This window comes from Fonsecaea nubica, assembly GCF_001646965.1.
Source record: "Fonsecaea nubica strain CBS 269.64 chromosome Unknown Scaff68, whole genome shotgun sequence".
NCBI classification, from domain to species: domain Eukaryota; kingdom Fungi; phylum Ascomycota; class Eurotiomycetes; order Chaetothyriales; family Herpotrichiellaceae; genus Fonsecaea; species Fonsecaea nubica.
This window is the reverse complement of record NW_019173741.1, coordinates 1-14109: the sequence shown is the minus strand read 5'-3', so window position 1 is coordinate 14109 and position 14109 is coordinate 1. Positions and strand designations below refer to the sequence as shown.

Here is a 14109-nt window from a genome sequence, read left to right as displayed (position 1 = left end):
GCTACGCATTCATTCCGCCCGGAGTCTGGACCTCACATTGACCAACCGACGCAACTTGATGGTCCCCTAACAACAAAGGCTACAGTTCTCTGCCCTTCAACATGCCATGCTAGAGTAATTGTTTATCGACGCCTTTCCCCTCGTCGGCAGACAGCAACAACTCTCGGTCTGCCCCGGTAACATGTCCTCTCCCATTCTCCCTGAGAATGAGCCGCAGATACTGCCGAGGAACCCCTTCGCTCGTCCAGGTCCCATCCCTGATATCCGGCTAGAAGGCCTCTATTTGGAGAGACCCCCTTCGCTGGTGCAAAGAGCCGAGTCGTCTTCAAGTTCATCGAGCCCGGCTACTACAACATCGTGTGGACCAAACGACAACTCGGGCGCTTGTGAGAAATATTACGGGTCTGATGGGTCGAGTACAACTGTGCCAATCGTTCTGGCAGTGGTTATACCTTTAGCGATCGCCCTGGGTTTGCTGTTATATCTGCAGAGGAGGCATGTGAAGAAGCTAAGAAGAGAAGATGCTGAAGACAAACACAAATCCCTTGATTTTGGCCTGCTCGAGGCGAAGCACAACCCGGGGGGGAAGAAGAAGGATCGGAAAAACCCTGAGATGTCGATGGCTGAGAACAAAGAGACAGGCGGCCGACGAGCTCGTGGCTTGTCGCTTGACTTGGATGCCAATAACCCTTATCTTCTGCCGCCCGAACTGCACCACTCCAGGGAATCGCTCCATTCGCTGTCTCGCTCTATAACCACTGGTGACGATAAATATCGTGCGACTACCTTTATTCCTGATGATGGCTCCATACGGCCACCGTCAAGTCTCAGAAGCCCTGTCGACGATTCCTCAAGCTATACCGGGTCTTCTAGCCGCAGGTTTCCATTCGACTCGAGGCAGAATTTGTTGCACAATGCCCAGGAGCCTGCGAATGTGCTACCTCCGTCAGGAAACCCTATTCCAGCAGAGTCGGCTCCAGGAGGCCATGGTCCTATGCCACCAGTCAAAGCGAACACATTGCTCCCTCCTACCATACCCGACCCCATCCGTGACTCTTTTGTGAGCACGGCGAGTAGCAATGGAGCAGTGAACTCTTTGAGGGCCAGCAACAACTACCTCGGCCAATTTATTAGCGGCGGTGGATTATTTGAGGAGGAACAAGTCAAGAAGGAACCTATATCCACTGTCAAAGAGGTCCGGGCCGAGTCACCAGTTATGCAAGTCCAGGCGCCTCCCCCAGTAGTACTCAAAGACGCTCCACCCCCATTTACACCGTCCACAACTTCAACCTCTCATGGACAGAATCCTGTCGTTCCAGGCATTACGTTGAATACTCCAGAAGAACGCCAGGCACGGCTACCTCAGCTAAGCTTCATCGACTCCCAAGGTAATGGACAACATGCCATGACCTCGAAAGAAGACCCTCCTACCGCTCCAGATACGTCAAAGAAGACGCTCCAGGGCAGCGACACTCGTTCAACGGAGTTCTCTGGCCCAGAGCTTTCGCATACTCAGACATCGCAAGGTCAACACCAGGCTCAACAAGAGGAAGACGATTACTACGATGAATACGAGGCTTACGGAGATCATGATCAACAATATCCTGAGGAGCACGGGTATTATGACTTCGAAGACTACGACGACTACACTGGGTACGATCCCCGTCGGCTCACAATGGGGCTGCGACCATTACCCCCCGACGATCCGTCCGAAAACCCAGAACAGCGCGCCAACCGGATCAGATCATTCTATAAAGAATACTTTGATGACTCCAAACCGCAGAATCCGGCTCAAAACATGCAATATTATGATGGTGCCGAAGGCTACCACCAGGACAGCTATGGACCGGGTGCCTATCCAGATGGTTACTATGATCAGGCGGCATATTATCCACCTCGGGGCATGTCACAGAACGGCGCGTACGGGAGACATCGTGCAACGGTGTCCAACGGAAGCTATCAATCCGGCCCTAGGGCGTTTTCTTCGGCATCAGGTCGGTATGGGGGATATCCTCGCATGCCACCGCCGAAGAACCTGCCGCCGCCGAAAGCGCTGAACCTCTTACCAACGCCGGCAAAACTCAAGGAGGACACGTTTTTGCCCATAGACTTTGCTCCCCCTCAGAAAATCCACAACCAGCGATCTGGTACTCCCGATAGCCTCCGTGGAGGACTGAGGCCGTACTCGCCAGCGGTGAGGGCTCACATTCCACTCGCATCATCATTCGATGATCTGGCGGTTATTCCCAGCCCGTAAGTTTTGTGTGTACTAATCCGCTGGATCTTTATGACTAACAATTATCGGCAGGCATCAATTGAGAAAGTCATCCACATTCACAGCATTGGACTTTGCACCGCCATCGCGACTCAGAGTAAACGACACTGGCACTGAGACTGGAAGCATTCGCAGCAATCGATCCGGAATATCGGCTCTCCACGTTCATAATATCCGGACCGGCGCATACCGTGTGAGTCGTATACCAAAAGAGGTTGCAGGGACCAGAGACGAGCTGGCGGCTGCATTGAAGCCGCAGTGGGATCTAAATCGATGAATGTTCTTTGACGGAGTGGCGTGTATCTACATTGGACCGATATCTTTGATTCGAGACATGACTCTATATGGGACTTTTTTAAAGCATGGCGAGGGGCGTTGTCAGGAGGCTCGGGAGCTCTCGCCAGTGGCATATCGTGCCCATTCGAGGCACCGAGGCCTAGGAATCTATTTGGGACTGTCCCTGTCAAAAAAGTTCACATATAAAATATCAGAATCGGGGAGCTTGGTCCCCCGACTGAAGATCCCCTGTGGTCTTCGGTGAACACGAAACCAAACGGCATAAACCTGTGATTGGATGGTTGACCGATTCCAGGGTCGACTCTGATCCTCTTGCGGCTGTTGTGCCCTTGTACGGAATTCATGCGAGGTGCATGAGGCCTCTCTTGGAGCTCAGATTCTTCTTCCAAGTTTCCCCCGAATGGGCGCCGAATAGGCCAATGAGCCAAGGGAAAGTTGTTCGGCGGTGCGGCAATGAGCTAGAATTGGGTAGGTTGGCAGCTTTTGGCATGAGGAAGCGCAGGCGCAGAGCGGATATCAAGATCCAGATCCCAGCAAGGAGTACTCGATACTGGTAGAAATCGGCGCCCTGCAGGATTGGCATGTCCCAAAAGCCCAACATGAACCCTGGTAGGGAGCGTTTGTAGTACGAGACCTTGGCGTCGGGGCAGGGTGTGTATCACATTGCCAGACAAGGTGGGCAGTATTTTCGTCGTGACAGCGGCAGTCTCACATAATCGGGTCAGTCTGTGATACATTGAGCACTCAGATTGGAGCGTGGGATCCGTGGAGAAGGTCCCAAAGCTGCAAAGAGCCGCCATCGAGGACTGTCGGGACGGGTGGGATGGTTGTACTTCCGCAGTTTAGGGTCGTTGGTGTCCGTCATCGAGGGGACGATCATCTACTCGTAGGGAAACAGTTACGCCCAGTTTTGTTCTCGAAAGCAGACGTTCGACTGGTGCGAATCTGAAGGACCGGAATCTCGGCTCTGTGATCGTTGGGGGAGATGAAAATCTTCACAAAGTGGACAAGTACCGAAGACTTTGCATGTAACGATGGTTCGGCCTCAGAGAGCTAGGCTATATTCCGTCCTTACTAGTACTCCTAGATACCTAAAGGACCAAGGAGTTCCAAGGGTAACAAGCTCCAGAGGCCCCTAAACTCTTTTGTCGGAGGTCATGTTCCAGCTGGTGCCAGGGCCCGCCATCCTGCAAGTTCCTGGCACCACTACTGAGTTGCTGGTAAGTTTAGCATGCGGCTTACCCAATAATAATTTACACAGGCCCCACCACCACCATCACAACCCTGAGCCATGATTCCTGAACTATTGACTGTTTCCCCCTCTGCGGCCTCTTTCTGTCTCAGGCTCGCCACTTGCTGCGCCCTCCACCTCCAGCAAGCTCAATTCTTCCCTCTCTCCAACGTTGAACATGTTTCCCTGCGTCTATATCTCGGAGTCGCAGCATTATACATTCACCCATCTTACTGTATACACCCTCTGTCGGATCTGATCCCGTTAAGAAGTCACTCATTGTCATCATCATCATTATTTTCTCCCTGCATGTATTATTGGTCTGGCAAAGAGACCACACACAGCCCTCGCGTCCAGACACTTCAAATCGCCCTGTGTCTGCCCCTGCCCTTTTTTTTTAAACCTGCGGCTGACGGGCAACGTTGAGACTCCAACACCTTGTCACCGGGACGTCGTGATATAATAGAGTTCAATACCTTCCAACAATTTGGAGAATATCTGGTAGACCAGCAGAAGTTGGTGTGGCTACGCGTTGAACCTCTCTCATCACCTCCGCTTGCTGCGGCAGGCATTGTTTCCCATAAACACTTACTCCAGGAATTCAGTCCACAATGGCGACTGGTATGGACAACACACGCCCCTTGAAGGCGGCTCTCGAGCTAAAAGATGATAGATACCAGCGCGACCGACTCGGTCATCACGACAATTATCGGCACGACTTCGACCAGCCTCACTACCTCGTTCTCTACCACTGTTACCGTCACAGATTCGACTTCGACCGATACCTCGATAACATCCGACACGTCCACTCCACCGCCGACTACAGTCACCTCATCCATCTCCATTCCTCCCTCGACCACAGTGGTACCTGACACCAGCACCCCTGATACGAGTCCCAGCGTCATTATAGCGACAGAAACAGTTACCCAAACACCAGCATCGACCCCCGGAGTCTCTCAGACTCCTACAGTGGTTGTTGTGACCTCCACATTCTCTCCGGATACCCCGACTTCGGACACTGCCACCGCGTCGTTAACAGTCACCCCCACCACCTCATCTCCCACACCATCAACCCTGAGTGCTCCAGGCTCAAAGTCCGGATCTTCAGGTGGTCTCAGTTCTGGTGCAAAGATCGCAATAGCCGTCATCATTCCGATCGTGGTTATCGCAGCACTATTTTTGATTGGATTCTTCTGCTGGAGGAAACGAAAGGCCAGGAAGAATGCAGAAGAACTGCGTAAGAGCGAGATGGCTGAATATGGCTTTAATCCGAACAGTGATCCGACGCTCGGAGTTGCGGCGGCGCCGTATACTGACAATCAATCTGAAGGACAAGATGACACCAGTGGATATCGCGGATGGGGAGCAACATCCTCGAATCGGAAAGCTTCAACGACACTCGGTTCCAATGGACGAGCTGCTGGCGGTCTGGCTCTATCGGAAAGCAGCAGTCAACCTGGCGGGTATGCCCCCCAGGCTTCGCCGAATGCGACCTCGGATCAATACTCTGCAGATCCCTTGATGAACGGTCATCCAGAAAGCGGAGACGGCGTTGCAGCCTTGGGGACTGCGGGAGCGCTCAATAGGAATCGCAGTGGGACCGGAGATATTCGCCGCGGTCCGTCTAACGCTTCCTCGGCATACTCTGAAGGCCACCACTCTGAGGCATCTTCAGAAGCGCCTCAAATGCCTGGCCCATACTATCAGGAAGAAGTTCCTTATAATATATATAACGAAGCAAACGCCAGCCATGGCCCATATGGCGATGGTTCATATGGAGGTACTGGGACGCAACCCGTCATACGTGACAACCAAGCCCGAAGGAACACTCGCATCGAGCGAGCACCGACATTCCCGCAAGCCCAAGGCGGGATCGCACAGAATTTCTAAAGCCAACATCACCTGGCTATCAGATCCATTTTTTCCCCTTCTGTTGGATTCAACCGTCTTTTTTGAACTTGGGTTTGTGGGAGGTATACTCCTTTTGGAAAAAGCATTTGGGCAGATCTCTTCGGATTGATCTCCCTCACAATTTCTTTACATTTATACCCTACTCTGTTGCCCTCGCCGGAATCTGACGAATTTCTTATGGATCATGGGACATTAAGCCTGAACCTGGAGTTAAGTGACTGGTCATCCAACAGTATCATCCCCGGATTCTCAATGGCAGCATACACATATCTCATCAGCTCGACTTTGAGCATGTAATTAAGGTGACACGGAGGGGGCAGAGTGTGAAAGATAGAGAGCAGCAAGGTGGTTGAAACGGGTGTTGGATAGGTCGATGTACTCGTATCTACGTATGTAGATAAGTTGTGGCAGAACTGCCTCGGAAAAGAAGTGCATTGTATTGCTGCTACTAATCCTGACTCATGAGAGTGAGCATTCACAAAGATTCGTCATACTTTGGCCTCTGTACTCATTCCTATTCGCAACTGCCATTGAATCCTGAAATTCACGACGAGGCTGAGATATCGGCGCTAATGGTATCGATAAGCGGAGCCTTGCCTCGCACCTCATGATAATTCGGCATGTGTGTAATATATTTACTCTGGAAGAATCAAGAGGCTTTCCACATCGGCCTTGACTCACGCCGTCGTCTACAAGATCCTAGGTACAGCCGGCTATAGCTCTCGACCAGTGTGAGGCCACATCTCCGCCTTTTGAGGTCCTGAAAATCCTCGCAATCTAAACGGAGCGTCTCCGACTCCACGAGGTTCCGGGGGCCACACGCTTGAGTCATCAACGCATTGTCTCTTTTTGTGTTTCGACCCGTGCGTGACTCACTTGTGATCCCAACATTGCTGTCGACAACTTGTCAAGGGGGGCTGAGAGACGGAGTCGATATCATTTTTCATTCAAAAAGACTCTGAGCCCTCGGGGTTTTGGATTTCTTTCAGCCTCGAGAGTGCAAGGAAAAAATACTTGGCGTGGATTTATTCCTTTTTGAACATTGATAAATACAGTCAGCCAGCCAGCAAGTCACTTGAAGCCGTTGTCTTTGTTCGCTACAAATCTCAAGACCTCTGCAATCCCTCCTGTACAGGCGACTCGTCATCACCGCATTTCTCCCCGCCGACACCCTCCGCTCAATCATGTCGGGCCGTGGACGTGGTCGTGGGCGCGGTGGTCGGGGCGGGCTTCGTCACGACTCTCTGCCGCGCACCGTGCTGGTCTCCAAAGCCCTCTCACGGCTCCTGCGCCATGCGGCCGTGGACGAACGCATCCCCATCGACAGCCACGGGTACGTGCGGATGGACCACTTGCTGGGATGGCAGAAGCTGCGGAACATGCAGCCGCCCGTGACGTTTGCCGAGGTCGTCGAGGTGGTCAAGCAGAGCGACAAGAAGCGGTTCGCGATGAAGTACGTGCACGCTGACGCCGACGCCGGAGGGGGAGGAACACCGACTGTCGTCGAGGCGGAGGCGGATCCGACGACGGCGAACGAACCCGAGACGGAAACGCAGCGGGCGATATCAACATTCGAAGCATCACTGGCTCCTTCAGGCAACGACGAAACCGTCGACACGAGGAGATTCTTCATCCGCGCCACGCAGGGCCACAGCATGAAAACCGTCGAGGCCGAGAACCTGCTCACCCCGATCTCGCTCGCTGATCCGGCCAGCATCCCGGACACGGTCGTGCACGGCACCTTTTACGGCGCGTGGGACCAGATCCTGCGCAGCGGCGGGCTGAAGAGCATGACGAGGAACCACGTCCATTTCGCGACGGGGCCTTCGTTGAGTGAGGTCTTGCCGACATCGTCTGCCGATCCTGCCATCGATGCTGCTGTCACCGCAGAAGATGATGATGTTAATGACCCACGAGACGATAACCAAGACGACGATGACGACAATGAGAACGACTGCAATAACGACGACGACGACGATAATACCGAGACCAAGCCCGCGCACGACGGGGAACTCCAAACAAAGGCCTCCAAAAGACAGAGCAAAAAGGCCAACAAAAAAGCCCAGTCCAAAACCCTCGGTGTCCTGCTGGGCCAGAACAAGGTCATCAGCGGCATGAGGAGCGACGCCCAGATCCTTATCTACGTGGACATCCGCAAGGCGCTGGCCGAGGCGCCGGACATGAAGTGGTGGCGGAGCGAGAACGGCGTCATCCTCTCCGACGGCGTGGTTCCTCCTCCTCCTCCTACTTCTGTCCCTTCTGTGCCTGGTACTAGTACTGATAACAATACTACTCCTTCTCAGCCTTCGGACACGACGACGGCGAAGACCACGACGACGACCGCGGAAGGGGTGGAAGAGGAGGACGATACCCACGCCAAAGCCACTAAACTCGTGCCTGTCGACTACTTCCTCGCGGCCGTCGAGGTCAAAAAGGGGATTGGCCTGCTCTGGGAAGCCGGGAGAGGCTCGGTTCGCGACCTGCCTGAACCGCTACGCACGAGGCCTGTTCCGCGGGGAAAGGGCGCAGGACCCAGAGGGAGAGGGGGGGAGAGGGGCCAAGGGAAGGGGAGAGGTAGAGGGAGAGGAAGCGGAAGGGATGTCGAGACAGAAGGGGAGAAACTCGACGCTTGAGTCCTCCTGTGCGCAATCGAAATGGCATATTGGCTGCTACTATTGGAGACATTATATTGTGTAGCACAACTTCACCAGTCTTCCTCTATGGACTCTATGGACGAACGACCGAACGAATCGATCTTCAGCCATGTCGACTGTTCGATACCTGTGAAGGCCACAAGAACAAGCTCGGCCCGGTCCAACACCAAAGGTACCTATCTAATCTATAGGTCACTGAAAAATGCGGGAGGTTGAGTTCGATTCATCTGTGATGGTTTGCTCTCCAGGCCATTTGATTCAGAATGACGCATGTTTCCCAGGGACAGACATCAACAATCGAGGATGGCGAGTCATACCCGTAGAAGAGGGTCAACACCACCAGGGCGATGAGCAGAAATGAGTAGATTTCGACTTTCCTTTTCGTGTAGTGTCCTTGTTTGCTCTCGCAGCCACTCTTCGCTGGTGCAGAGTCTCCGCGTCCATTCCCCCATTTAGGGAGAACGCTGAACGCCGCAGTCCCGTAACCTGACAAAACAGAGTGTGGACTGGGGATATATCTGTTTCAAAAAAGGGTTGTGACCGAGATCTCTGCCGGACCAGTGAGTTGCGACCACCGTGGCCCAATCTCTTCCTTGACCATGAGCCGCTGGTCTCTCGACTTGTCCCGTCGAATGACCTCATTTTTCTTCTATTGTTTCTCACGACATGCTGAGGGTTCGGCGGAGCGATATCCCCCTATGTGTCGCCCGTTTAGCACATCTCCATGCCTTGCTTTTTGGCATTGTACCCATGTTCCACCAAGATACCACACCATCTGTGGGTGAGCACATACTTTGTTTGCAAGCCTTCGAGATACTCCGGGAAGGGATTTCAGCGTGGTGCGGCCTAGGACACACCGTTTCAACCGAGCCTGGTTCCATAGCATTGGTGTTCAGAGGTGCCTCGAATACCCTTTGGTCAAGGTGGCATCAGGCATCACCAAATCAACAAAACCCCTTTCTTGGTTCATTTACCAGGTGCAGGGGGAGGGCCCATATTCGTCTTTTTGCTCGGAGGCAATCCAGGCACCTTGAACCCGCCATTCGCGGCTGCAGAGCTGACTTGAGTAAACGTGCCAGTTGAAAAGTAACCCGCACTCTCAGCATCGCGCTTCCTCTTGAGCTCCGCCTGCACTTTTGGATCGACCAACTCAAGACCCTGGACGGGGGTGAAAGCAATTGAACTTGCAGTGCCGGCCCCAACGCCACTGGTTCGAAGACCTTGAGCTCGGAGCGCAGTCATGTTTCCTCCACCTGCAGACCCAAAGCCTCGCAGAGATGTTGTCGTTCCGTTATTCAGACTTGTCGCCGTACCAGAGACACCCCAGCCGGGATTCTTCTTGCTCAACTTTGCCATGGTTCGACGATCGATCTGCGTGACTCGTATTCTCCCTTCATTTTGAGCACCAATCATCCCCAGACCCACTGTCTCCTCCCCAGTTCCGTACCCGACTTCTGCTTCTTCTTTACCAAACGCCATACGGTTCTGTTGCTTTCTGAGTTCGGTCATGGCATACGCTGCCTTCGCCTTTCGGGCTCTTCTTCCACCACGCTTTCTGCTCGGTTTGTCATCGGGTGCAGGTAGAGCCCTTACACCTCTGTTCGGCGGGGGCTCGGTCAACTTGTCGAGCCGCCGCAGACACTCGTTTAGGAGGTGCTCGCCCGTTGAGCCGTCGCGGGCTTGGTGGACGCTATCGACTCGGGCGGCAAGGATGAGCTTCCCTGACACGATGCGCATTGCCTGCACCCTTAGATCGTTTGGAATTTCCTGTATGAGGGGCGAATGATAGAGATATCCTTGCTGTCGGATGCCCACATTGGTGGCTAAGCCACTCTGCCTCTGCCTCTTTGAACCCATAGCTGGTACATTGCGATCAGGCGTCTTTGCCAGGTTCTTGAGCCCGCCAGCAAAGTTGAGCAATTGAGCCGCAGTTAGGGAGCCAATAAGCACGGTGAGATTCGGGGCGAAGACGTTCATTCGAGACTGCACATATTCGGTCAAGATCTTCTTGGCTCTGTCAAGTTGCAGCACCATTTCGCACGCGCGGAGGGTTGTCTCAAGTTCTTGTTCGCTCAGATCTTGACCTTTGGTTGTCGTTCCTTCCACCGTGACAACCATCAGCGTTGGCCCGTCCAGGATCGACCTCAGAGGAGCCCCGACAATATTATCACTAGAATCTGCTAGACTTTTGATGTTGTCCACAGGTCCATTTCGGACGATTGCGACAGTTTTCGCATAATCTATCGGGTTGGCCACGAGGGTCTCTAACTCTGGGAATCGTGCAGAGTAATGATCGCGAATGAACTTGTGGACGAGAATGATTTCGCTGTCAATCTGTGTGGACAGGGAATTGGCCTGGGTCAAGAGGGCGTATTCTGGGTTATCTTCGACTGAGCCAACGGTCGTCGTCCGTTGATCAGGTGGTATGTTCTGGTAATGTGCGATTTTCTGTAGGGTGGACGAACCGTCAGGGCTGCATTCAAATCGTGTAAACGGACAAGGCTATGATATGTTTGGACATGGCAAGCTCTTACCTCGAGAACTGGTTCCAAAGTCTTCATCAGACCGGCCACGCTTCGGACATCACGCACGCCTCCCAGTCGCATCTTTTCCACCTTGGCCTTGGTATCTTCTTCATCGTCTACACCCTCTGCGGCTATGGCGGACGCCTTCTGGGCAGCGACTTCTTCCTCGGCATCTTCCACTTCTTCGTCACTGTCGTCGCCACCCCGCTGTGCGTTGTCGGTCGCAAATCCCAGGCCGTTCGCATGGTTTGCTTCATCTCCATCCTGCAAATCATTGCTGTTGTCGTTGTTTTCGTCACCGGAGTCCTCAAAGTCATTGAGCAGCTCGTCCGCTAGGGTCGCCATCGCCGCGCAGGTGCTGAGAGTGGTGTGGGAATGACTTGGGCCCTGTTGAGGGTTTGTTTGAACTTGACGGTAAATGCGGAGTTGAGGGAGAACCGCAGTTTGTACATGTTTTAGGCAGCGGAAACCTTGGCAAAATTTCTCCGCAGTCGAGACCTCGCCATCACTTCTAAATGAAGACAAAAGTTTCGCAGCAACATTCTCAAGTATTCTATGTGTCCAAGCCACGTTTCAGCCCTCCCGTACCGGGTTCCAGTCCTCTTCTCGTTCTTGAATCTCAAAGAGTCGAACTGCGTTCAGTGACTTGTTCCGATCCCACTTTACGACTCCCAGTTCCGCCTACGTCCAGCAAGATGGATTCTACGAGAGGCCCTCCCAGGGTCAAAAACAAGGCGCCCGCGCCGCAGCAGATCTCAGCCGAGCAGCTTCTACGAGAAGCTGTTGACAGACAAGAGCCTGGGCTACAAGCACCAACCCAGCGCTTCGCCGACCTTGAAGAACTACATGAATTTCAGGGCCGGAAGCGCAAGGAATTCGAGGACTATGTCCGGCGCAACAGAATCAATATGAACAATTGGATGCGGTATGCGCAGTGGGAACTGGAGCAGAAAGAATTTCGCCGGGCGAGATCGATCTTCGAGCGGGCGTTGGATGTGGACAGTACAAGCGTGGTCCTGTGGATTCGGTACATCGAGGCGGAGATGAAGAATAGAAACATCAACCACGCCAGAAATCTGTTGGACAGAGCCGTGACGATTCTCCCCAGGATCGATAAGCTTTGGTACAAGTATGTCTACATGGAAGAGACTCTTGGCAACATCGCCGGAACGAGACAGGTCTTCGAGAGATGGATGAGCTGGGAGCCAGACGAGGCAGCTTGGCTGGCTTACATTAAGCTGGAAAAGAGATACGGAGAGTACGACCGTGCACGCGCCATATACGAACGCTTCACCATCGTACACCCAGAACCGCGCAACTGGATCCGATGGGCCAAGTTCGAGGAGGAAAACGGAACCAGTCAGTTGGTTCGTGATGTTTTTGGTGTTGCCATCGAGACCCTCGGTGAAGACTTTATGGATGAGAAGCTTTTCATAGCATATGCTCGCTATGAGGCCAAACTCAAAGAGTACGAGAGAGCACGCGCTATCTACAAGTATGCACTGGACCGATTGCCCCGGTCTCGATCCGAGGCACTACACAAAGCATACACTCAGTTTGAGAAACAATTTGGAAACCGCGAAGGAGTAGAAGACGTGATCATCGCTAAGCGACGGGTGCAATATGAGGAGCAGATCAAAGCTAACCCCCGAAATTACGACGTGTGGTTCGACTTTGCTCGTTTGGAAGAGACCGGTGGCGATGTGGAACGGGTACGAGACGTCTACGAAAGGGCAATCGCTCAAATTCCGCCTTCACAGGAAAAACGACACTGGCGGAGATACATCTATCTCTGGATCTTTTATGCCCTGTGGGAGGAAATGGCGAACAACGACGTGGAACGGGCAAGGCAAGTCTACCAGGAATGCCTGAAGCTGATCCCCCACAAGAAGTGGACGTTTGCCAAAATTTGGATCATGAAAGCGCAATTTGAGGTGCGGCAAATGCAGCTGACGGCAGCGAGAAAGACACTGGGACAAGCTATCGGCATGTGTCCCAAGGACAAGTTGTTCCGGAGCTACATTGAACTGGAGAAACAGCTTTTTGAATTCGAGCGGTGTCGGACGCTGTTTGAAAAGCAGATCGAATGGAACCCATCCAATAGCCAGGCATGGATTCAGTTTGCAGAGCTGGAGCGCGGACTGGACGATCTAGAACGAGCGAGAGCGATTTTTGAACTGGGCATCGAGCAACCTACGCTGGATATGCCCGAGCTGGTTTGGAAGGCATACATTGATTTTGAGGAGTACGAAGAAGAATACGATCGAGCCCGCGCGCTGTATGAGCGGTTGCTGAAGAAGACGGACCACGTCAAGGTCTGGATCAATTATGCACGCTTTGAAATCAATGTGCCGGATCCCAACGAACCCGAACCAGCAGAAGGCGAGGAGCAACGGGTTAGCGAAGATGCAAAGAGACGGGCACGCAAGGTCTTTGAACGGGCCCATGACTTGTTCAAGGCGAAAGAAATGAAAGAAGAGCGGGTGGACCTGTTGAATGCCTGGCGCTCGTTTGAGCAGACGCATGGGTCGGCCGAGGACATTGAGAAGATCGAGAAACAGATGCCTCGTAAGGTCAAGAAGAGGAGAAAGATCGAGGAGGATCGGTTCGAGGAGTACATCGACTATGTCTTCCCGGCTGACGATGAGAGTGCGGCCAAGATGTCCAAACTGTTGCAGATGGCGCATGCGTGGAAGTCGAAACAGCAAGCGAACGGCAGTGCTGACAGCGCTGAGTGAAGGCAGGCCATCTCTGCAACTAGGGATGTAACTCTAGAGGGCCTGGAGTAGGCGTAGGTTTGGTGGCTTACAAGAATCGAGTAAAGTACAACGGTTGTGAGGCATGGTAATATGTCATTGTGCAGATGAAGCTTGGTGTAGGTACTCGGTACTATCGATGGGCGCAGTTACAAATCCAGTCTGGTAGCTGGGGGCACTGGGCAGGGGCGCGGGGTGGGAGCTTGACACAGGGTGGCTGCTGGGCTGACGCAGACGCGCGGAAGCGCGCCACCGGGACGCCACCGGCCGATGCATCGACGTTAGCCTGGAGCGGGCAGAAGCTCGAGCCGCAGCGGAGGGGAAGGGGCGGGGCGAAAGGAAAGCAAAGGAGGATGCCATGGGTGATGTGCAGCGGCGGGAGCGGGAAGAACGTAGGAAAGAATTGGAGGAAGCGAAATTCCTGAGTCTAGCCCGGGGCGTGGACGATGAAGCGATGAAC

The 14109-nt window shown here is 53.4% G+C and overlaps 5 protein-coding genes across 5 annotated transcripts; 4 read left to right on the top strand and 1 right to left on the bottom strand.

Moving 5' to 3' along the window:
- Positions 1 to 181: 181 nt before the first annotated feature.
- AYO20_08493 (hypothetical protein) lies at positions 182 to 2552 on the top strand (the record flags this gene model as incomplete). Its single annotated transcript, XM_022646769.1, has 2 exons — positions 182 to 2253; positions 2309 to 2552. 2 exons carry the CDS (start codon positions 182 to 184, stop codon positions 2550 to 2552), a joined length of 2316 nt encoding a protein of 771 aa, XP_022497213.1.
- Positions 2553 to 4414: 1862 nt separating this feature from the next.
- On the top strand, positions 4415 to 5693 carry AYO20_08492 (hypothetical protein; the record flags this gene model as incomplete). The annotated part of the gene is made up of 2 exons (XM_022646768.1): positions 4415 to 4424; positions 4477 to 5693. The coding sequence occupies 2 exons, from the start codon at positions 4415 to 4417 to the stop codon at positions 5691 to 5693; spliced, it is 1227 nt and encodes a 408-aa protein (XP_022497212.1).
- Positions 5694 to 6898: 1205 nt separating this feature from the next.
- AYO20_08491 (hypothetical protein) lies at positions 6899 to 8347 on the top strand (the record flags this gene model as incomplete). The annotated part of the gene is made up of 1 exon (XM_022646767.1): positions 6899 to 8347. The coding sequence occupies one exon, from the start codon at positions 6899 to 6901 to the stop codon at positions 8345 to 8347; it is 1449 nt and encodes a 482-aa protein (XP_022497211.1).
- Positions 8348 to 9334: 987 nt separating this feature from the next.
- AYO20_08490 (hypothetical protein) lies at positions 9335 to 11238 on the bottom strand (the record flags this gene model as incomplete). Its single annotated transcript, XM_022646766.1, has 2 exons — positions 9335 to 10816; positions 10903 to 11238. The coding sequence occupies 2 exons, from the start codon at positions 11236 to 11238 to the stop codon at positions 9335 to 9337; spliced, it is 1818 nt and encodes a 605-aa protein (XP_022497210.1).
- A 350-nt stretch (positions 11239 to 11588) lies between these two features.
- On the top strand, positions 11589 to 13631 carry AYO20_08489 (pre-mRNA-splicing factor clf1; the record flags this gene model as incomplete). The annotated part of the gene is made up of 1 exon (XM_022646765.1): positions 11589 to 13631. One exon carries the CDS (start codon positions 11589 to 11591, stop codon positions 13629 to 13631), a length of 2043 nt encoding a protein of 680 aa, XP_022497209.1.
- Positions 13632 to 14109: the final 478 nt, after the last annotated feature.